The 23,692-nt window shown below is 49.3% G+C and overlaps 1 protein-coding gene across 3 annotated transcripts in view; it reads right to left on the reverse strand.

Moving 5' to 3' along the window:
• XXYLT1 (xyloside xylosyltransferase 1) overlaps positions 1–23,692 on the reverse strand; it is a 199,146-nt gene that overhangs the window by 135,972 nt on the left and 39,482 nt on the right. For all 3 annotated transcript variants that reach the window (XM_516961.7, XM_016942529.4, XM_063806454.1), the window contains exon 2: positions 18,727–18,874. In XM_516961.7, coding sequence (XP_516961.4) covers positions 18,727–18,874 — 148 coding nt within the window. The remainder of the gene's footprint in view (positions 1–18,726; positions 18,875–23,692) is intronic.

A 23,692-nucleotide genomic window follows, 5' to 3' on the forward strand; every position in this document is an offset into this window, starting at 1 on the left:
CATATGAAAGGAGATCCAATTTCACTCAAAAGAAAGGAAAGAAAACTTAATATTCTATAATGATATATATTTCACCTATCAAATTGGCTTGTACCCACCCCTTCACCTCACTGAAAATCCCTGGGGGCCCACATATCCTTCAAGACAGCAGCAGACCCCATGCCACCCCCAGGCTTGGGACTGACAGCAGTGCAGAGAAGGAACATGCAGGCACCAGAGAAAACCCACAAAAGAAGTGAATCGAACATTAAAATCTCCCTCTGTAAAACACAAAGAACAGAGCTCTAGCCACCACTCAGGCCTTTAAAGTAAGGAGCAAATGGCCTGACAGACACATTCTCTCCACCGTGTCAGTGTCTCTCCAGCAGGATTCCTCCGCCCAGTGTTTTTGCCATTGGCCTATTATTTATTCCTTACAGCCCCTCGGAGCAGTGTGCTGGGACTGTCATCCTCCATGCTGATGGGGCTGTGAGGCCAGGCACTGCTGTGCTTCTTGTCTGAGGTCATCAAGCAACTTGGGGACACATTAGTCAAGTCAGCCCCCGGAACAGAGGCTGAGACGAAGGTGGGGGCATCAGTTGACAGCTCAGCAAGGGAGAAGAAAGGCTGACGACCAACTGAGGAAATGATGGTCATGTCAGACACAGCCCTAAAGGAGGCGGCGAGGCAAGTGCTTTTAAAAAGCCTCAGGTTTTTCCTTCTAATAGAGCTTAGAATTCACCACACACAGTGTTAGAGAAAACTATCATTGGCCGGGCACAGTGGCTCATGCCTGGAATCCCAGCATTTTGGGAGGCTGAGGCAGGTGGATCATGAGGTCAGGAGTTCGAGACCAGCCTGGCCAGGATGATGAAACCCCATCTCTACTAAACATACAAAGATTAGCCGGACGTGGTGGCAGACGCCTGTAGTCCCAGCTACTTGGGAGGCTGAGGCAGAAGACTCGCTTGAACCCAGGAGGCAGAGGTTGCAGTGAGCTGAGATTGCACCACTGCATTCCAGCCTGGCGACAGAGCAAGACTCTGTCTCAAAAAAAAAAAAAAAAAGAGAGAGAGAGAGAAAACTACCATGATCTTAAGCAAAGCTGGCATGGGTCTGTGGCTAAAAGGTCCTCGCTTTCTCTCTCCCTGACACACACACGCATACACACACACACACACTCTCTCTCTCTCTCTCTCTCTCTCAGTGGCATCTCCGTGTTCCAGTCTGAACTGCTGGCCAGCCAGCCAGCCAGGTCAGGGATGAATGACAAGGTGGCCCAGAAGACCAGTCCTGGCAGCCACAGTGGCCGTGCCGAAGCCTGGTCTGTGCAGGGACTGTGGTCTTCACGGGTTGCTCAGGCAACTCAAGTATCTCACTCCCCACAACCCTCAATGTACTGCAAAAGCAAAGACGAACTTCATTAACACGCTTGACCTGTGGCAACCCTCATGACCCAGCAGCCCTGCAGAATCCAGCCAGGCTAGGAAACGCAGGGGCAGACAGTGAATAATGTCTACAGCCCTCCGCTAAGATTCTGTGACACTGTTTTCAGATACACCCACAAAAAGGAAGCACTAATAGACCCAGCTGGGGACAGTTTATAAAGCAGTTTCACACGCAAGATAATCCCAATCACGCAAGATCATCAGAGCACAAATTTTCCTCCCCAGTTGCGAAGTCAGAAAATAGAGGCGGAGGGAGAGAGGACCTCTGGTTTAGAAGGGACTTGAGAAACACTCAAACATTGCTGTTGGGATTTTGCCAAACTCTGGAAAAGTCTGCCAATTTTTTATAAAATGAAACAAGTAACTACCAAAAGACCCAGCTACTGTACTTTCAGGCATTTATATCAGAGAAATAAAAATTTATGTCCATACAACAAAATGCAGCTTTATGCATACTAGCCCCAAACTGGGGACAACCCAGCTGTCCTTAAATGGATGGTGAAGCAAACTGGTATATTCGCACGATGAAATACGACTCAGCAATTAAAAAGTGAATTACTGACACACGCAACAACTGGAATGAACCTCTTGAGGATTATGTTGAGAAAAAAGGCCTATCTCAAAAGGTTACACACTTTAGGATTCCATTGATACATATTCTTGAAATACAGAAATGAAGGAGGAAATTAGTGGTTGCTAAGGGTCAGAGGAGGTGGGTGTGGCTATAAAAGGCAGCACGAAGGATCTTTGTGGGGATAAACGTTCTCAGCTTGATGGTATCAAAGTCAATATCCTGGCCAGGCACGGTAGCTCATGCCTGGAATCCCAGCACTGTGGGAGGCCGAGGCGGGTGAATTACCCAAGGTCACGAGTTCAAAACCAGCCTGGGCAACATGGTAAAACCCTGTCTCTACTAAAAATACAAAAATTAGCCAAATGTGGTGGCAGGCGACTGTAATATCAGCTACTCGGGAGGCTGAGGCAGGAGAATCGCTTGAACCCAAGAAGTGAAGGTTGCAGTCAGCCGAGATCATGCCACTGCACTCCAGCCTGGGCAACACAGCAAGGCTCTGTCTCAAAACTAACAAACAACAACAAAAACAATGCCCTGGTTGTTGTATTTGCTATAGTTTTTGCAAGATGTTACCACTGGGGGAAAGTGGGTAAAGGATCTCTGTATTGCTTCTTACAACCTCATGGTAATCTACAATTATCTTAAAATTTAAAGTTTAATTTTTTTTTTTTTTTTGAGAGGGAGTCTCACTCTGTCACCCAGCCTGGAGTGCAGTGGCACGATCTCAGCTCACTGCAAGCTCTGCCTCCCGGGTTCACACCATTCTCTGAGTAGCTGGGACTACAGGCCCCCACCACCATGCCCAGCTAATTTTTTGTATTTTCAGTAGAGACGGGGCTTCACTGTGTTAGCCAGGATGGTGTCAATCTCCTGACCTCATGATCCACCCGCCTCGGCCTCCCGAGGTGCTGCAATTACAGGCGTGAGCCACCACGCATGGCCTAAAGTTTAATTTTAAAAGAGAGAGAATGGGAAAGACTCAAGAGTCAACCAAATGAAACATGTAGCCAATTCAAGAATGTGAATCCTGCATGGATACTAGATGGCAATAAGGTTATTATTTATTGTTAATTTTGCTAAATGTAATAAAAATAGTGTATTTATATACAAATAGTACTTTTCAGCCAGGTGCAGTGGCTCACGCCTGTAATCCCAGCACTTTGGGAGGCCGCAGTGGGTGGATCACTTGAGGTCAGGAGTTCAGGACCAGCCTAAGCAACATGGTGAAACCACATCTCTACTAAAAATACAAAAATTAGCCGGGCGTGGTGGCGCGTGCCTGTAATCCCAGCTACTCAGGAGGCTGAGGCAGGAGAGTCACTTGAGCCCGGAAGGCAGAGGCTGCAGTGAAAGATTTGGCCATTGCACTCCAGCCTGGGTGACAGAGCAAGACTCTGTCTCAAAAAAAAAAAAAAGTACTTTTCTGTTAGAGAGACTTATCAAAGTATTTAAAAATAAAATAAGATCTGGTATTTGCTTCTGGGGGAGAAGGCGATGGGTGGGAGTGGAGATGAAAAGGGGCAGGCCATGAGTTGGTAACTACTGAAGCCGGTGATGAGTACACAGGCATTCATTATGCTCTCCTCTCTCCTTCTGTGGGTATTTGAAATTTTCCGTAATAAAAGGTGGAGGGGGAAAAAAAAGGCCCACAGAGGATGTTCAGTGCCTCGCCATCAGTAAGAGAGAGAAACAAGGCTTTAACCTGGGTCTTCAGACCCTTCTACCACAGGCTGAGCCAGCCTGGAAGAGCCGCAAGGGCAGGTGAGGAGCTGCCCCGGGCAGACTGTGGGATGGCTCGTGGGTCTGAGGAGCGCCTGGGGCATCAGGCCTGCAGGTCCCATGTTGTTGCTCCCTAATCAGCATATGGTGTGCAAAGCAGCCCCACACACAGTTGGTGGCACTGCAGATGGAGGCCACCAGGCCCAGGAGACTCAGCGACATCAGAGATGCCACACGTCTGGCTGGGCAGGAGGGCTCCAGGAAACAGCCAGCCCTGCCCTTCTTCAACAGAGGGTTTGGAGGTTCTCAGGCAACAGGAAAACAGTGCCTTTATTCTACTCACCTTGGAAAGTGGGACAGACAGACGGGCCTTCTGTTATGCGCAAGATGTTCTACCTTGTACAAGAGGTGTACACTCTATGGAAAAAAGATAGCCTTGCTCAAATACCACATCCTCCTCAAAGCCTTCCCCAAATTCCTTAGCCAAAGGTGCCGCCTCCTTGGCACTTCACAGCTCTCTCTGTGCTGAGATCCCCTTGTATGAGTTACCTACTGCTGCATAACAAGTTAACCCAAAACTTAGCAGCTGCAAACAACAAATATTTATTTATCTTACAGATAAATAAATAAGCTGCAAGATAAATATGTTATTTATCTTACAGTTTCTGAGACAATTCAGGCAAGCTTAGCCTCTGGCCCACGGGCTGCAATCAAGGTTGGCTAGGGCTCAACTATGTAAAGATTCAATTCCCCTGTCACTCGTGTGGCTGCTGGTGGGCCTCAGATCCTCCCTGGCTGCGGGCCAGAGACATCAGTTCCTCACCATGCAGGCCTCTCCACAGGGCAGCTCATATCATGGCAGCTGAATTCCTCCAGGCAAGGCTCAGACAGAAAGACAGAAAGTGCCCAAGACAGAAGCAGCAGGCTTTTATAACACAGTCCCAGAGTGACAGGCCATCACTTTTGCCAGATTCTATTCACTAGAAGCATGTCAATAAGTCCAGCCTACATCAAGGGACGGGGACCCACCAGGGCACGACTCCTAGGAGGCAGGGATGACCGGGGGCCGTGTTAGAGGCTGCCCACCACATACCCCAACAGAGGTGGTATTTGGATGACACCTATTTCTTTCTTTTTTGTATGACAGGTGTTTGTACATTTATGTAAATGTCCAATTCCCCAACTAGAAAGTGAAGTTGTGAGGGCAAACCGCACATCTGACTCACATCTGTTCCCCTCCCCTCCTGTGCCTAGCTAGTACAGCATCCAGTCTCGGTGGCGGCTCTATATCTGAGAGCAGCAGTCGGCCCACCTGCCCACCACCCACACGCCTGCCGAAGAGGCCCAGCTGGCTGCGTGTGGCACCACATGGTCCCACCTGCTCTGGTCCTGGCTGACTGGACCAACCACAACAAAAAAATCAACAACGTATGACCTGCAGGCTGGCCTATGGGAAAATACCAAGAGAAGACGCTCGTGACGGGAAAGTCACAACAAAGGCCATGCAAGCTTCAGTTCTGCAGGAACAGAAAAGCACATTTTTAGAAAGCAGCTGTAGAGAGGAGAAAATAAAGAAGTGTAGACAGAAACAGTGATTCCATTTGAGAGAAAGAGAGAGAAGAAATCACCAAAAGATGGGTCCCAGAGCTACCCCTAATAAACCCTCTGTCACTGATCTGAGCTGCATGAGTCCCACTTTCTCACGGGGGAGCGAGGTGAGGGAAAAGGAAGGGCAGACAAAGAGCGTCCAGAGTCCCCGGGAGGTCACTGGGCGAGGGCCACGACACCCAGCAGGGGGCTTGCAAGAGGAGTTTCCTTGAGGTTAGCTCCCAAATCAGCTCACAATCAGAAGCTCACTCCCATCCTAGGCGCCGTGAATTCCCCAAATTTCACAGGTCTGTGATTAAGGTCTATAACAGACAAACCTTATTATGTGATCAATGATGCTTTAAAAGAAAAAATACTGTACCTGACTCCCCCAACCCAAGACAGAAGGGAAGCCATCGCCCGCCTCCCCTTACGTGGCTCACTCGCCTCTCAGGGGGAAGCTATCTCCCAGAGTGTAAGATGCCAGTGGGGTTAGGACAGGAACCGGCTCACCCTGTTAAGAAGCCAGTCCTCACTAGGGCAAGAAGCCTGTATGGAGGACAGACAGAGGAAGTGCAAAAGCCAAGGGTTAAGGCAGAGGAGACCTATTCCAGGTCCCGGGAGACAAGCCACTCTCAAACTGTTTTGTCATCGAGCGCCACACCCACTGGACCCCACTCAGGTGGGGGAGTCACTCCGCTGCTGCGTGCTCCTGTCCACACAGGGTGGGAATCCTCACCCCCTCGGCCTCATCAAGGGCTTTCAGATTTTACAGAAACGTTCCGGCTCTTGCCATCTCAGCCACATCAGGCCCGACTTAGGACCCTCTGGGACCTTTACAACCCCAGAGGTCAGTGTCAGGCAGCCCCACCGACGCTGCACACTTGGGCCCTCCTGACAGGCAGAGCCGGTGACAGGGCTCGGGCGAGGCCTTCAAGCCGAAACGGAGAGCTCAGCAAGCCCAGGCAGTGGGACAGCAGAGTGTGGGTCTGAACCAGAGAAAAAGGCTGCAGAACAGGAGGGATGAGGGCGAGCAGCAGGAACGCTGACCAGGAAAACCCGCCAGGCAAGGGGAGTCCGGGCCCACACCCTGCAGCCCGCTCTCTCTGGAGGCCCAGCTATCGCCCGGAATATTCCAAAGGCTATCCAGAAGCCAGAGTAAGGGGACAGAAAACACAGAAAAGCAGGCCCGAGACTCCGTCCAAGGTGGCTGACCAGCAGGACCTGACCATCAGCAACTACACACAGGACTTGAGTACAGAAATGAGTCTTCTCCAGCCAGGGACAGTGCACAAAGTTCGGGACAAAGAGAAGACGCTCAGCAGAGTCAGCCCCAGAGGCGGCTTGGCAAACACACCAGAGGGACAGACAGGGATCTGACACCATCTGGGCAGCAGCAGCTGCAGTCCAGGCGGAGGCCCCGGCCGCCCAGCACACCCTGGCCCAGAATGCCTGCTCGGCCCCTCCCCCAGCCGTCACCCCAAGCCTTCAAGGCTAACCTCTCCTCATCCTCCTGAAAGCTTCCTCTCTGTGCCCTGACAGAACTGACAGCACCTGCTGCATTCTCCATGCAAACAACCCCCACACCCCGCTGAAGTCAGGACAGGACAGGACGCTGCTCTGCTGACCTCTCGCCTCTTGCTCCCTGTGTGACACCCACTCACTTGGGGTCCCTCCACCAACTGGAAGGTGAGCTCCCCAAGGGCAGGACTGCTGTCCTGCCCCAGTGCCCTGAACACAGTGGGCAGGAGGACGGACTCCTCATAGGTGAGGCGAGGCCCAGAAAAAAGCTGGCTGGCGTCCTGGCAAGAGGTAATAAGAGCCAGCTGATGCCTTTGACCGATAGCCAAGAATTTAAAAGAAGATCTTGACAAATTAAAAGACAGAATCTAATGAAGGGGACCAAAATGGGAAATATTACTGTTCAACCAATTTGGCAACTATTTTCATTAGCTTAGAAACAGCTTCTGGCATTAAATTAGTAGAAAATGGTCTCTACCACGTTACTATTTTTAGCATTTTATGACAAATTTGCTCAGCTGTCCCTCTTCAGAATAAGAGAACCGAAATGCCTCAAATTTGCTCCATAAGAGCTGCCAGAAAATAGTTTTCACTGAAATCACTGGACACATGTTTATACCCTTTGTTCAGTATTTGTTCAGATGTTTTCACTCAGGCAAGTTCCTGAATGCCTGTTTTTTCCTTTGCTTTCTTCCACACAAGAACCCCTGCTCCTCCCCCCAGCTGAACGCTGACAGTCAAGGGCAGCACCCGCCACAGCAGGAATCAGAGTTCTCCAGGCTTGGGGAACCATCAAGAAATGGCTATCCCAAAAATTCAAGCTCCTGGTTGTGACTAACCCTAAGGAGTGTTCAGAGTCCACTGGATTCACCAGAAGCTGCGGGATTCCACCCCCAAAGGTTCTCCAGTGGGGTTCAGAAAAAGGGCAAAGGCGGGCCGGGCATGGTAGCTCACGCCTGTAATCCCAGCACTCTGGGAGGCTGAAGCAGGTGACTCACCTAAGGTAAGGAGTTCGAGACCAGCCTGGCCAACATAGTGAAACCCCCGTCTCTACTAAAAATACAAAAATTAGCTGGGCGTGGTGGCTCACGCCTGTAATCCCAGCTACTTGGGAGGCTGAGGCAGGAGAATCGCTTGAACCAGGAGGCAGAGATTGCAGTGAGCCGAGATCGAGCCTCTGCACTCCAGGCTGGGTGACAGAGCAAGACTCCATCTCAAAAAAAGAAAAAGGGCGAAGGCAGTGAGCCAGCTCTGGCAGACTGAGGGGACCCCTAAAATAAAGTAGTTCAAGATAACACCCAACACAACGGTATTCATTTAATTCACTTGATGAATATTTATTGACTGCCTACTATGTGTCTGTATCGCTCTAGGAACTAGGAACACAGCAGTGAATGAAACCCACAGAACTTCCTGCCCCCATGGAGCTTACATTTGGGTGGGGCAGATAGATGATCAAAACAAACAAAAAAAAGCAAAATCCATTCCACATGAGCAAACGATAAGAACTATGAAGAGAAAGAAAGCAAGGAAGGGCCAGGGCCCTTCATCACAGAAGATGAGCACGATTTCACACAGGACGGCCAGGGATGGCCTCATTGCACAAAGATCTGGAGGAGGAGAGGGGGCAAGCCACGGAATGCCACCAGGAAGATCTGGAGGAGGAGAGGGGGCAAGCCACGGAATGCCACCAGGAAGATCTGGAGGAGGAGAGGGGGCAAGCCACGGAATGCCACGGGAAGATCTGGAGGAGGAGAGGGGGCAAGCCACGGAATGCCACCGGGAGAGTGGCCCAGGTGGAGGGAGCAGGAAGCGGGGGTGGCCACGGCAGGGTGAGTGATAGCACAGTGCAGGCTGAAGCCAGGGCTGCTGGATCCGATGGGATTGGATCCGACAGGATGGGATGCGAGGATCTGCCACTGGGAAGAAAAGGGCCTTGCCCACAGGCTCACAGAAACGTGGTAAAAGAGTTAAATTCTGGTCAGCTGCACCTGGTGTGGCCTTTTGGGGACACACAGAACAGGCTGGGTTCCAGTTTCCCAGGACAGCCCTTCAGAAGACAGTGAGTCTTCTGGGGCAGGGTCCCCAAGCCCCATGCGAACAGGTACAGGTCAGTGGCCTAGTAGGAACCCGGCCGCACAGCAGGCGGTGGGAGGCGGGCTAGTGAGGCATCACCACCTGGGCTCCCCCTCCTGTCAGATCAGCAGCAGCATCAGATCCTCAAAGAAACACAAACCCTACTGTGAACTGCGCATGCGAGGGATCTAGGCTGCATGCTCCTTATGAGACTCTGACGAATGCCTGATGATCTGAGGTGGAACCGTTTCGTCCCAAAACCACCCCCCAACCACCCCTCAGTCCACTGAAAAACTGTCTTCTGTGAAACCAGTCACTGGTGCCACAAAGGCTGAGGACTGCTGTTCTAAGGCGTTTAGGCCCAGTTCCCTTGAGGGTTGATGTTGAGACCCCTCAGTCACCCTCTGGGTTGAGATCCTCTGAAACCCCTTGTTGGTCAGTGCCACGAGGGCGCTCCACCCACGGTGTGCCGCCAGACACACACCTCTCCAACGACTCCGTCCCCGGGGCCCCCACCACAATTCATCATCCACGGAAAGTCCTCCCAATTCCTCTGGGTCCAAGGCAAACCCAAAGCTATTTCAAATCTGGAAGTACAACCAAGTAAGTGAATAATTAAAATGGCACACCCAACGACATGCTCTGTTGGCAGGGGACAGGAAAGGCTGGCTGATATGAGGTAGCTTTGGCTGGAAGTTGAGGCTTTCCTGCCCACATCCGCATCCCAAAAGAGAGCTACAAGTGTTATTTATTATGCTAATCTGAGGGCAGCATTTCTTTCTTTCCTTTTTTTTTTTTTTTTTTTTTTTGAGACGGAGCTTCGCTCTTGTTGCCCAGGGTGGAGCACAATGGCGCAATCTCGGCTCACCGCAACCTCTGCCTCCTGGGTTCAAGTGATTCTCCTGCCTCAGCCTCCCGAGTAGCTGGGATTACAGGCATGCGCCACCACGCCTAGCTAATTTTGTATTTTTAGTAGAGATGGGGTTTCTCCATGTTGATCGGGCTAGTCTCAAACTCCCGACCTCAGGTGATCTACCCGCCTCGGCCTCCCAAAGTGCTGGGATTACAGGCGTGAGCCACCACGCCCGGCAAGGGCAGCATTTCTTAAAGTGAGTACTGTGGAAAACCCGCTCTCAGAATGTGAATAGGTATTCCTCAAAAAGGCATTCTGTGGCCAATCGTGTGTAAGCGATGTTGGTTACACAAAGCTAAATGTTTTTTACCGCAGTACTTATCAGAGCTTTTGGTTTGCTCCAAAGGGAAAAGTACTAATACTATCTAACACTTACCAAGCATCTCTCGGTATCAGGCCCTGGGACTTTTCACACAGTATCTCAGCCAGTCCTCCCCACCACCCCAGTGAGGCCCACATGGTCACTATTCCCATTTTACAGACAAAGAATGCCGCTCAGAGAAGGCAGGTTTTCACTCGAGATCTGTGTTAGGAGTCACGAGGGGTTTAGGCCATACCAGATGTGATTTTGGTTTCTGAAACCAAAACATTAGGAGCCATTGCAGGTGGGAGATTCAAAAGCCACTGTTACCTGCATCACTGGGGTGGAACGCAGAACTCTCTGGTAAACCAGGTTACAGAATGTGGCTTAGGCTCAAAGTCTGAGCAAGACCTTAGTCTCCTCCAGCCCCGTTTGCCTGAGGGGTAGAAAAGACAGCAGAAAGCAGTGTCCCTTCCCCTGCTCTGCAGAGGTCAGCCCCGTTACAGTTCACTTCTCCTGCCTCAGGGCTAAGAAGAAAATTCCAGAAAGAAGGAAAGCCCCCTCTGTGCGTGGGACCATGCTCACTAGTCAACAGGGTCCTGGAATCACATTCTATTCCACCCTCCTATGGGGCAGAATCAGGGAGGGAGGAGGCTCTCCCTCCTCCCTGCATCAGCCAACCAGGATACTGAAGGGCAGAGTGAGAACTCACCCCCAGGCCTGTTGACCCCACCCATGTCCACACTAAACCAGCCCCCACCCCCGTCAATCCTCAGACCACTTCTTTCTGAAGCAAGCAGGGGCCACAGGGCTAACTATGGGAACCAGCATGCGCCATCAGCCCCTTTCAGTCAGGATCTCAGAGGCTGGAAAACCATCTACATACGGCATCCACAATTGTTGGGCGGGGGCGCCCTTGTGTCTGCTTTCTCCTGGTACTGAGGCTGATGGAGCAGGGGCAGAGAACACGCTGCCCTGGAATCTCCAATCCTTATCCACTGTACCCCAGGTTCCAGAACGCACACACATCCCCCTGCAGGAACCCTCCCCTTAGAAACATGTCTGCCTCATGACGGCTAATTAAACATTGATTACTGAACAGCTTCCTGATTAGGTTTAAACTGAACAAAGTTATGAAGTTCTATAAACCAGCCTTAAAAACCTCCTCTGTTTTATGAAATTGATCTAAAAGAACAGTAGAGAATATTACAGACCTCCCATGGCAGTGAGTAAAAGTACAAAAAGTACAGAACAAAGAAATGAAAACTCAATATGGCTTTTACTACATTTGTCAAATTTTACTTAAGGAAAAAAGAAAAGATGGTATTTTAAAGGCTTTCTGCAAAAGGCCACACACACACTGACCTCAGTGTTTCAGGGCAGGCAGGCAGGAAGGGAAGAAGGAATGAGGAAGGGAAGGAGGGAGGGAAGGAGCTGCTGGTCTAGAATTTCCCATGTGGGTTTTGCCCCAAGCCTGCAGGCATTCTGGCCCTGCCTCAGTTCTTTCTCATGCAGGCCTGTGAACCTAGGCTAAGAAGCATCCAGTGTCAACTACCTGAATCTTACACCAGCCTTTGCCACCCAGCAACACTGACCCAAAGTGGACCCAAGAATGTCCTTGAAAGACACCAACCATCTGCCTGCAGCCTCAAGACAGTAAGGCCCCCATGACAGACACTGAAATAAGGACTCTCAGGGGTGATAACACCCAGGAGGCCAGGAGAGCTGGATGGGGCCACCCCAATTTGTTGCCAGCTGGCTTTGCTGTTCTTTTCTACAATGGCAAGCGTCACACTAGGCTTCAAGAGATTCGGGCAGAGGAGGCTTGGGCCCAAATCCTACCTTTTGAGGGATTTTATAACAGCTTGCATTTGTCTGGTCTTTTATCCACTCCCATAGATCTCCGCAGGAAACGAGCAGGCTGGGGCTGATGGTGGCAATAATCACATGCTAAATGTTATGGAGCTTTCAGAAACCCTGATGCTGGGAGCTGGGGGAAGGGGAGGCTGGGGCGGATATATGAAGCATTTTTGGCAGCATTACTTTTTCTGTTGTTTGAGACAGTCTCACTCTATTACACTGTTACCCCGGCTGGAGTACAGTGGTGCTATCTAGGCTCACTGCAACCTCCGCCTCCTGGGTTCAAGCGATTCTCCCGCCTCAGCCTCCCAAGTAGCTGGGACTACAGGCGCCCACCACCACACCCGGCTAATTTTTTTGTATTTTTAGTAGAAATGGGGTTTCACCATGTTGGCCAGGCTGGTATCGAACTCCTGACCTCAGATGATCCGCCCGCCTCGGTCTCCCAAAGTGCTGGGATTACAGGCATGAGCCACCTCGCCCGGCCGGGCCCATGCTCTTAACCACGACACCCTAGGGCCTCTTTTAAGTAACCTCCCAAGATCACGAAGCCTTGACCTTGGGAGTCACAGTGTTGCAATTTGCACTCAGCTCTGTCCGATCCTGAGCCTGGACTCCTACTCTCTCTGATACACCAATCCCCCTTTCAGCCTGCTCAGACCTGCCTGCCTCAGTGCTCCCTACACTGGACATCAAGAGACGATCAGATGCAGCCACGCACAGCCCCGACCAGTACAATGAATGGAGCCTATCGCATGGAATGCTGAAGGGGTCCTTCGAAGCCTCTGGGCTCCCACAGCCCATGGCCAGTGGCGCCTGTCAGGAGGCAGACACTACCAGCAGGTTGTGTGTGATGGGGTCCAAGCAAGGGACATGTGACCTTTGAAAAGTGACTATCCACATTCTTTAAGCATGGACGACATAGAGTGACTTCCCTCCAAAGAATATAGTATGGCAAGGGGGAAAAGAATAATTTACAGTGGAGAAACCTGACAAACACGACTTCAGCCCAGTGATCAAGGTCAACAGCAACAGTGATAAACCATGTACCCTTGATAGAATGTGGTGTGTCACTGATATGATGTGAGGGAAACAGCTCTTCTCCTCTGCGGCATTCCTCCCATAACCTCCCAAAAACCCGTAACCTCAGTCTAATGATGAGAAAATCATCAGATAAATCCTAATTGGGGAACACTCTACAAAACAGCCGACCGGTATTTCTCAAAACTGTCAAGGTCATCAAAAACAAGGCAAGTTGGAGAAAATTCCACAGCCACCTCCTCCAGGAAGGCTTCCTTCTTCCTGCAAATGCCTGTGACCTGTCCTCTTCTGAAGCCCTCAGCATTGGGTGGCTCTTCATGTTGCCTGCCCTCATTGCTGGACCATGCCACCTGCCCCACTGACATGAGCCCATGAAGCAGCAGCCCAGCAAACATCTCTGAGACACCCAGGGTGGCCAGCACCATATCTTGCAAACAGTAGCGCTTAGCATAGGCTGGGTATTGACAAAGGATTGACTGCAGGACAGGAGAGCCTTCCAGGGGTGCACGGGGGATGACAGGAGAGTCTCCTGGGGGCCTCTGGCCAGCCTAGAGCCCTGCTGCTTGTCTGGAGGCCTGCCTGCCCTGCTCAGGGAGAACCCACGACCACAGAGCATGTGCCCTAGCACAGCCCATACTGCTGAGCTGGAGCCAGCAGCGCCTCAGGCCGTGTGACCCAGGAGGGGGAAGCTGGCAGTCCTGGAGCAGTTGCCCTTGGCTCCCTCCAGCTCCAGTGTGGCAAAAAATGTTTTCTTTTCCATTGCATAAGATGCTTCCAGTGGCGACAAACCCAACACCACAGACAAATGGAAATAAAAGCCCCGTGGATGTGGGTGAAGAGCAGAGAGTGGCTGTGTCTGTGGAGGGCACACAGGCAGGCAAGCATGAGCAGTGAGACCAGCCGCATGTGAACCCCCAACAAGCAGGGAAGAGAAAAACAAGCTCTGACCAAAGTCAGAGCCAGCATGTCCCGCCTGGCAGGACCCCTTCATTCTTCCGGAGGCCCTTGCTCAGATGTGGTTCTGGGCGCTGCTGCTCCAAGGGGGCGATCAGGGCAAAACTCATGGGTTTGACCAGCCCAACCCTATCCCAGCCAGGTCCCCTCTGCGGGGCTGCGACATGGGGCCCAGAAGACAGGCAAGGACACCAAGTCCTGTAAGTTTCACAGGGCTGGGCATGTGTAAGAGGCTGGGTGTCCAGGTCTGGACATCAGAATGGGCATAAGCTCCGGACTGAGAACTCCAAGGGCAAGGAGGACACAGATCGCTGGAGAACTCGGAGAAGTGGCCTAACCTCTCAGCTCCTCCCTTTCCTTTCCTGTCCAGTGGGGACAGCCACTGTCTCGAAGCTCTTAAGTGGCAGCTTGAGGTGGCCCATGTGAGAGGTCAGACACTAACAGGCTTAGAACTGTACAGACACTAGTAGGCTTCAAACTATACAGAAGCTCACCTGTGTGAGTCGACAACCCTGGGCGGCTGGGGATTGACACACCCTGGCCTTATAAGGGTCACCTCTGGCCCAGTAATGCTACCCTTGGGAGCTATCATAGGAAAGAATCCTAATGAGAGAAAATAATCTGTATGCATGTGGATATCCACCGTATAATTTACAATACTAGAAAAAATAGAAAGCAGCTAGCTAGCTGAGAACAGGGAAATGAGAAAGTGAACTGAGGTTCATCTACTCAATAAAACCATTCGAAAAATTTTCAAAGACTATAATTACACAGAAAATGGGGACGTGAGCCATTAACTGAAAAAATCATGATATAGCTTCATTTGTACAATTTCTTTCATGGGGGTTGAAATGAAGATTCAATTTCAAATCTTCATCTATAAAAAAAGACTCAGAATGATTTGATATATAGGATAACTCCTACTTTGCCTAAATGTTTAAAAAGCTACATGTTGGGAATATAAAGAAGATAAAGAATCAGTAATGATGGCCGGGTGCAGTGGCTCACACCTGTAATCCTAGCACTTTGGGAGGCCAAAGCGGGCAGATCACGTGAGGTCAGGAGTTCGAAACCAGCCTGGCCAATATGGTGAAACCCCATCTCTACTAAACATACAAAAAAAAAAATCAGCCAGGCATGGTGGCGGGTGCCTGTAATCTCATCTACTTGGGAGGCTGAGGCAGGAGAATTGCTTGAACCCGGGAAGCAGAGGTTGCAGTGAGCCAAGGTTGTGCCACTGCACTCCAGCCTGGGCGAGAGTGAGACTCTGTCTCAAAAAAAAAGTAAGCACATTTTAAAAGTAGTTTAGGTACAGAAGGATGACCCTCATGCTACAGAAGGGAAGGCGGGAGGAGAGCTTTAGACACAGAAAAAGAATTTGGATTTCTGGGGCAAACACTAGACAGGACCTCCAGGAGGAACTCAGAGGAGCACAGGCTTTTCTGACCCAGCCCTCCTGGGTGAGACCAAGGGTTCAGGCTCCACCCATACTCCACTCTCACTTTCCTGGAGAAAAACGAATGCTATGAAAGAAACAGAATAGCCAATGTAACAAGAATGCAGCAATTACATGACAACAAAACCATCAACCAAAGCACAAAACAACACTCATTTCTATGATTAAAAAACAATGAATGCAAAAAAGGCAGCAGTTAAGAATCATGACAAACTCAAGACAGCACGAATGATGTCTGAAAACAGAGTGTCCTTCCAAAAACTGCAGGAATTCCAAATGATCTCGGTAGGAACTCCCCAGCGCTGCCAAGTGTGCCAGGCCAGACTTCCTGGCAGGACACACCCCAGACGCCACAGGAAACTCAAGGACCGCTCATTTTATTTTATGACTATCAAATTTTAGTAACTCCTAATAACTCTTTTCTTAGGAAAAGGCTTTGGGGCACATGTAAAAATGAATTGCTGCTGGGCACGGTGGCTCATGCCTGTAATCCCAGCACTTTGGGAGGCCGAGGCGGGCGGATCATCTGAGGTCAGGAGTTTGAGACCAGCCTGACCAACATGGAGAAACTCCGTCTCTACTAAAAATACAAAATTAGCCAGGCGTGGTGGCACATGCCTGTAATCCCAGCTACTCGAGAGGCTGAGGCAGGAGACTCGCTCGAACCCAGGAGGCAGAGGTTGCAGTGAGCCGAGATTGCTAAACCATTGCACTCCAACCTGGGCAACAAGAGCAAAACTCCGCCTAAAAATAAAAAAAGAATTGCTGGAAGCACATTATCACTCCCCTGAAGAACCCCTGAAAAGACTGTGTGTTTGGGTCGGCTGGAGGCACATCTAAAATAACTCCTTCCCCACCTCCTGATGCACGCCCCTCGGAGGGTGGGGCCCACACCTGGAGGGACACCAATGATGCGTCCATTTACTGCATCGACTGCAAAGCTCTAGCCAAAGCCTTTTCTCTGCAGACATCACTGCCCCCCTGAGCTATGCCAGGCTCTTGGGCAGGGCTAAGTCAGAGAGGGCCGGAGCACCTTCCTGGCATAATTCTCACCCTCTCCCAGAGCTTAGCAGCTCCCTAACTCTTGTCATCGGTCCCTGCACAATTCATTGCCTGGCTGTCCTATAGCTGGAGGCAGAAGAGTTTTCTCTTCCCTGACAAACCACGAGGAGCTGTATTTCACCTCCTGCTGGGTACTCCAAAGCATAACCCAGCCCAGAGTTGAGCATGCAATGGGCAGGAACCTGACAGCTGACAGAGGGAAAGAGGCAGGAGGGAGGGAGGTGAAGGGAGGGCAGGCGTGCCTCCCCCTGGCTCCCTAGAACTACAGAAACCCCTAGCGGGGATTCCTGCAAGCCCTGGGCTCTTCAGAATGCAAGTTGAAACAGCTCACTGCTGCAGCCCCTCATTTCACAGGTGGGGAAACTGGTGAGGCCAAGAGAGACAAAGTGGCTCAGCCCTAGGCACATACGTGGCTAATGGCGGAGCTGTGAGCAACACCTCCATCTGTCTGCCCTCTAGAATCTAGAACAGAACCACGTCCTTCTCAAGTCTGAGCCACCCACAGCTCCTGTACTGGGCTGTCCAGAGAGGTCATGTATGGGGTACCTGATGGGGTAGAAGTAACTATTTGGAGAAGCAGCTTCCAACCCTGGCTCTGCCACTTAAAAGGCTGTATAACCCTGGGCAGGTCTTGCAACTCCTCAGCTTCACCTGTAACCCCACAGGATGGGTAGAAGGGTTGGTGAGCAGACAGAGCTGCACCTGGGTCACTGCAAAGGCTCACCAATGCTAGCTCTTCACCCTAGGCCCTGTCGGTGAGCTCGTCTCCTCTCTTCTTCAGACTCCTGCCCAATGGAGCCCCCTGAGCCCTTGCCTCACAACAATGAGGACACTCAGAGGCCTCCAGGGTGCTGGAACTTGCCTGCAAAGTCCCAGCCAGAATAGATGGGCTTGCTTTTCCCTGTGGCAGGACAACCTCCCAACAGGAACCGAGCTTCAACTCTCAACTCCTGAGTCTCTGGTTCACTAAGCACCTTCTTTTTCACTTCTGGTCTGCTGGGCTGGAGGAGCAGGCATCCACCATATGGCCCACTGTCCCCTGGGCTACCAGGACCTGCCTGGTCTGGAAACTGCTGGAAAACTCATCCAGCCACAGTTCAGATAACTGCTACCCCAAGGCCCCAAACACCCCTTCTCACCATTAAGAGGCTCAGGACATGGTTCACCATGGCCAGAAACTGGTTGATATGGTTTGGCTGTGTCCCCACCCAAATCTCATCTTGAATTGTAGTTCCCAGAATCCCCACATGTGGTGGGGGGGGACCTGGTGGGGGGTAATTTAATCATGGGGGGCAGTTATCCTCATGCTGTTCTCATGCTAGTGAGTGAGTTCTCTGAGATCCAACGGTTTTATAAGGGGCTTTTCCCCCTTTTCCTTGGCACTTCTCCTTGCTGCCGGCATGTGAAGAAGGACGTGTTTGCTTCCCCTTCCATGACTGTAAGTTTCCTGAGGCCTCCCCAGCCATGCTGAACTGTGAGTCTATTAAACCTCTTTCCTTTATAAATCACCCAGTCTCAGGTATGTCTTTATGAACAGCGTGAGAACAGATTAATACACTGGTCAATATCCAGGGCTCCAGAACCCATTAAGGATCACTGTAGGGAGATCCTAGAAACCAGACACACTCCAGGAGTTAGACCCTCCAAGGCTTCCAGTCCAAGCATGACCAGACCTGCCAGAAATTCCACACAAGCTGGACCTATCACACACTGGATGATGCATCTCTCTTTCCTGGAGACAGACGCCCAGAAAATCCTTCTAATTGCGCATCAGAGTTTCTTCAGAAGTTCTACATGGTCGTAATTTGCACCTCTCACATCTAGATTTGCTATTTTAAAATCAGATAAATACAGATTCAAACTAGAAAGAACAAGAGCATAAATTTGGATGGAGGATCATCTAATCCAACCCACCATTTTTCAGATGAGCAAACGAAGTATGGGGGTTGAGCAGTGGGGAAAGAAGGGGGCGAGTGCAAGGGGCAGAGTCCAGACCAGAGCCCAGAGACCCCCTGTGTCCTCATAAATGGACCCCGGGAGCTATGCAACCAAGGCCCTGCCCTTGATTCTTGGTGTAGGAAGCTCGGTGGTACAAAGGGCTTGGCTCCCTCCTCCACTCTTTCATGTTCAGTGGAGCTATTCTCCCTGATACAGGGCCTGGGCAGTGTTGGAACCAGGGAAATGGATGCAAAAGTCAGACACCCAGGGGCTATTGCTCCTGGAAGCCCAGGTTACCTTTGGGCATGATCTGATGCATGGCGACCGAGAGGAAGAAGATGGAGTCACTGTAGTAGGTTCCCGAGCCAGCACTGAAGTGCTTCTGCATGGCCTCCACGACGGGGAAGAGCTTATCCGTCAGCACAGCAACGTCGTGGAAGATGACCTGCAGCAGGTGCAAAAAAAACCAAGGCTCAGCAAACCAGTTCTCACTGCAAGCTCGACACCCAACACACACCTGGGCCCACAGAGGCAGAGGCAGACAGTGCCTCTCCAGGGTCCACAAGCAGGGGATGGGGCTAGGGGTAGCAACGGAGAGTTAAGGAAACGAGAAACAACCAGGAGTCAGAATTGAGGCCGCACTAAGGAGATGGGGACACTGTGTGAGGGGTGGCATGCAGGCACGCATGTACGGGCTGTGCAGTGGAAGAGAAGTGGGAGGACAGGAAATGGAAACAGCCCCTAGTCTGCTTCCTGCTTTTGAACATGAAGCTGGGCCCCCCTGAAGGTAGCTCTGTGCCCAGCGACTGGAAACCACGTGAGAGTGAGTGATCCTCATCACACTGCATGGCTAACGCTGCTCCAGGCATCGCCACCTCCTGGTGGCCATTGCATCTGTTCCGTAGGCCAGTCCGATGCTCCAGCTCTACCTCCCTCATCCAACAGTGTGAACAAGGAGAGGGTCTGGCCACTGGAAAATGGAACCCGGAAACTGCTCTGTGCTGCAGTAAACTCACACTCAACTAGCATTTCTTGGGTATCACTGACACTTTGGAGGCACTGTGAGAAGTATAAGGAATAACCAGGTACACTTTCCTCAAAGCACTTAGAAGTCCAGAGGTATAATCAGCTACGGCAGAGCTTTGCAATTTATGAAACACTCTCACATACCCACACTGATCCCCATGACAACTTAGGGCTTCTGTGAGGCAGACATCACTATCATAGCCTCCAAATTACAAATAAGGACGCAGACACTCAGACAGGTTACACTTGCAGCAAGTCACACAGATAATAAATGCAGAGTCAGAACTTGACCCTGGCCTCCAGATTCTCAGCCCCACACTCTTTCCACCATAAACGCATCCTCATTCCTTAACAGCAACCAACAAAGGATGAAGACATCAGCTCAACCCGCGATTAGAGCAGACAAGAGTACTAACGGGATCCTGAGTTGGGTTTCCTTGTCTAACTCTATTCCAGAAGATGAGAAGTATGGCCCATGCGCAGCCCCAGCTTCACATGTGATACCAGATGACCATGTACTGGTCCCACAGGTCTTGCAAGTTTTTCCTGTTGCTCCATGTGCCCCCACAGGATCTAGATCCTTCTACGACACACAGGAGGCACTCAAGCCAGAAGGCTGGGTGTTCCTCTACCTTCTCCCTCAGTGCTCCTAAGAGTTCTGCAAGCGCCACCTCCCGCCACCATCTTCTCTGGTATGTGACAGGACAAGCCTGCCACACTGCATCCTAGCTGCTCAATCACCACCTCATCAACTCCGAAGAGCCCACCTGAACAGGTGCCAGCAGCAAAAGGCAAAGCCACGTGAACCCATGACTGCCCTGTTTACACTGTCACTTGCCCTGCCAGCAGACTAGACAGTGGCAAGTGGTGCCCTTGAAGCTCTCCAATAGGCGGGCTCCACTCCATCACTCACCTTTCCCCTTTCCCTCCACCTGCCCTTCCAGTCTCACGGTGTTGCCTGCACTACCTGCACTTCCAGAGCCATTGGTGGTCGTGGCCCTGTAAACCACCGTCTGCTCTTCCCTACTGTTGGTTCTGCTTTTGGCCTATATTTCACTTTTTTTTTTTTTTTTTTTTTTTTTTTTTGAGATGGAGTCTCACTCTGTCAACCTAGGCTGGAGTACAGGGGTGCAATCTGGGCTCACTGACACCGCCTCCCGGGTTCAAGCGATTCTCCTGCCTCAGCCTCCTGAGTATCTGGGACTACAGACGCGTGCCACCACCCCCAGCTAATTTTTTGTATTTTTAGTAGAGATGGGGTTTCACCATGTTAGTCAGGATGGTCTTGATCTCCTGACCTCGTGATGCGCCCGCCTCGGCCTCCCAAAGTGCTGGGATTACAGGCATGATCCACCACACCTGGCCTATTTCCCTTATTTCTTATATATGTATCTCTTTTTTTTTTTTTTCGAGACAGAGTTTCACTCTTGTTGCCCAGGCTGGAGTGCAGTGGCATGATCTCGGCTCACTGTAACCTCTGCTTCCCAGGTTCAAGTGATTCTCCTGCCTCAGCCTCCCAAATAGCTGGGATTACAGGCGCCCACCACCATGCCTGGCTAATTCTTCTACTTTTAGTAGAGACAGGGTTTCACCATGTTGGCTAGGCTGGTCTCGAACTCCTGACCTCAGGTGATCCACCCACCTCAGCCTCCCAAAGTGTTGGATTACAGGCATGAGCCACCGCGCCTGGCCTGTATCTCTTACATAGCTTATTTCTCTTATATTTCTTTTTAACCTATATCTCTCTTAGTTCACCTTTCCTTTTATTCTTGGGTCTCTTTTAATTTCTAAAACACTATTAAATTTAGAAAAACGTTGTTACTTTTTTTTATTTTTAATTTTTGTGGATAGAGTATGTGTATATATTTATGGAGTATATGAGATATTTTCATACAAGCATACAATGCATAATAATCATATCAAGGTAAATGAGGTATCCATCACCTCAAGCATTTATCCTTTGTGTTACAAACAATCCAATTATTTTAGTTATTTGAAAATGTGTAATTAAACTACTTTTTACTGCAGTCATCCTATAGTGCTAGCAAATACTAGGTCTTACTCACTCTTTGCCAGTATTTTCTGTATCCATTAACCATCTCCTCCTCCCCCAACTCACTCCACTACTTTTCCCAGCCTCTGATAACCATCATTCTAATCTCCATCTCCATGAGTTTAACTGTTTTAATTTCTACCTCCCACAAATAAGAACATGCAAAGTTTGTCTTTCTGTGCCTGGCTTATGCCCCTTAACAAAACAATCTCCGGTTCCATCACTGCTGTTGCAAATGACAGGATCTCCTTCTTATTTATGGCTGAATAGTACTCCATTTTGTATATGTACTGTTTTCTTTTTCCATTCATCAGCTGATGGAACCTTAGGCTGCTTCCAAATCCCAGCTATTGTGAATAGTGCGGCAATAAACATGGGGGTGCAGATATGTCTTCGATATACTTAATTCCTTTCTTTTGGGTATGTATCTAGCAGTGGGATTGCGGGATCACATGCTAGCTCTATTTTCAGTTTTTTGAGGAACCGCCAATCTGTTCTCCATAGTGATTGTACTAATTCACACCAACAGTATATGAAGGTTCCCTTTTCTCTACATCCTCACCAGCATTTGTTACTGCCTGTCTTTTGGAGAAAAACCATTTGAACTGGAGTGAGATGATATCTCATGGTAGGTTTGATTTGCATTTTTCTGATGATCAATGATGTTGAGCACCTTTTCATATACGTGTTTGCCATTTGTATGTCTTCTCTGGAGAAACATCTATTCAGATATTTTGCCCAATTTTTAATTAGATTATTAAATTTTTTTCCTACAGGGTTGTTTGAGCCCCTTATATAATCTGGTTATTAATCCCTTGTCAGATAGACAGTTTACAAATATTTTCTCCCATTCTCTGGGCTCTCTCTTCACTTTGCTGATTGTTTCCTTCACTGTGCAGAAGCTTTTCAACTGGATGTGATACCATTTGTCCATTTTCACTTTGATTGCCTATGCCTGTGGTGTATCACGCAAGAAATCTTTGCCAAGTCCAATGTCCTGGAGAGTTTCCCCCAATGTTTTCTTTTGGTAGTTTCATAATTTGTGGTCTTAGATTTAAGTCTTTAATCCACTTTGATTTGTTTTTTTATATGGCAAGAGAGAGAGGTCTAGATGCATTCTTCTGCATAAGGTTATCCAGCTTTCCCAGCTCCATTTATTAAAGAGATTGTCCTTTCCCCAGTGTATGTTCTTGGAACCATTGTCAAATATGAGTTCATTGTAGATGGATGGATTTATTCCTGGGTTCTCTATTCTGTTGCATTGGTCTACGTGTCTGTTTTTATGCCAGAACCATGCTGTTTTGGTTACTATAACTGTAGTATAACTTGAAGTCACATCATGTAATTCCTCCAGTTTTATTCTTTCTGCTCAAGATAGCTTTGGCTATTCTGGGTCTTTTGTGGTTCCATATAAATTTTAGGATTTTTTCCCTATTTCTGTGAAGAATGTCATTGGTATTTTGATTGGGATTGCATTGAATCTGTAGATTGCTTTGGGTAGTATGGACAGTTTAACAATATTGGTTCTTCCAATCCATGAATATGGCTTATCTTTCCATTTCTTGGTGTCCTCTTCAGTTTCTTGCATCAGTGTTTTATTGTTTTCATCCTAGAGAGCTTTCACTTGTTTGGTTAATCCCTAGGTATTTTATTTGTAGCAATTATAAATGGAATTACTTTCTTGATTTCTTTTTCAGATTGTTCACTGTTGGCATATAGAAATGCTAATGATTTTTGTATGTTGAATTTGTATCCTGCAACTTTACTAAATGTATTGATTAGTTCTAATCAATACATTTTTTGTTTTGTTTTTTGGTGGAGTCTTTAGGTTTTTCCAAATAGGAGGTCATATCATCTGCAAACAAGTGTAATTTGACTTCTTCCTTTCCCATTTGATACCCTTTATGTCGTTCTCCTGTCTCATTGCTCTAGCTAGGATTTCCAGTACTACGTTGCTATTCAACATAGTGGGCATCCTTGTTATTTCAGATCTTAGAGGAAAGGCTTTCAGTTTTTCCCCATTCAGTATGATTATTTGCTGTGGGCCTGTTGCATATGGCTTTTATTATATTGAGGTATGTTCCCTCTATACTCAGTTTTTTGAGGATTTTTATCATGAAGTGATGTTGAATTTTATCAAATGCTTTTTCAGCATCAACTGAAATGATCATATGGTTTTTGCCC

The sequence above is a fragment of the Pan troglodytes genome, chromosome 2 (assembly GCF_028858775.2).
Source record: "Pan troglodytes isolate AG18354 chromosome 2, NHGRI_mPanTro3-v2.0_pri, whole genome shotgun sequence".
Taxonomy (NCBI): domain Eukaryota; kingdom Metazoa; phylum Chordata; class Mammalia; order Primates; family Hominidae; genus Pan; species Pan troglodytes.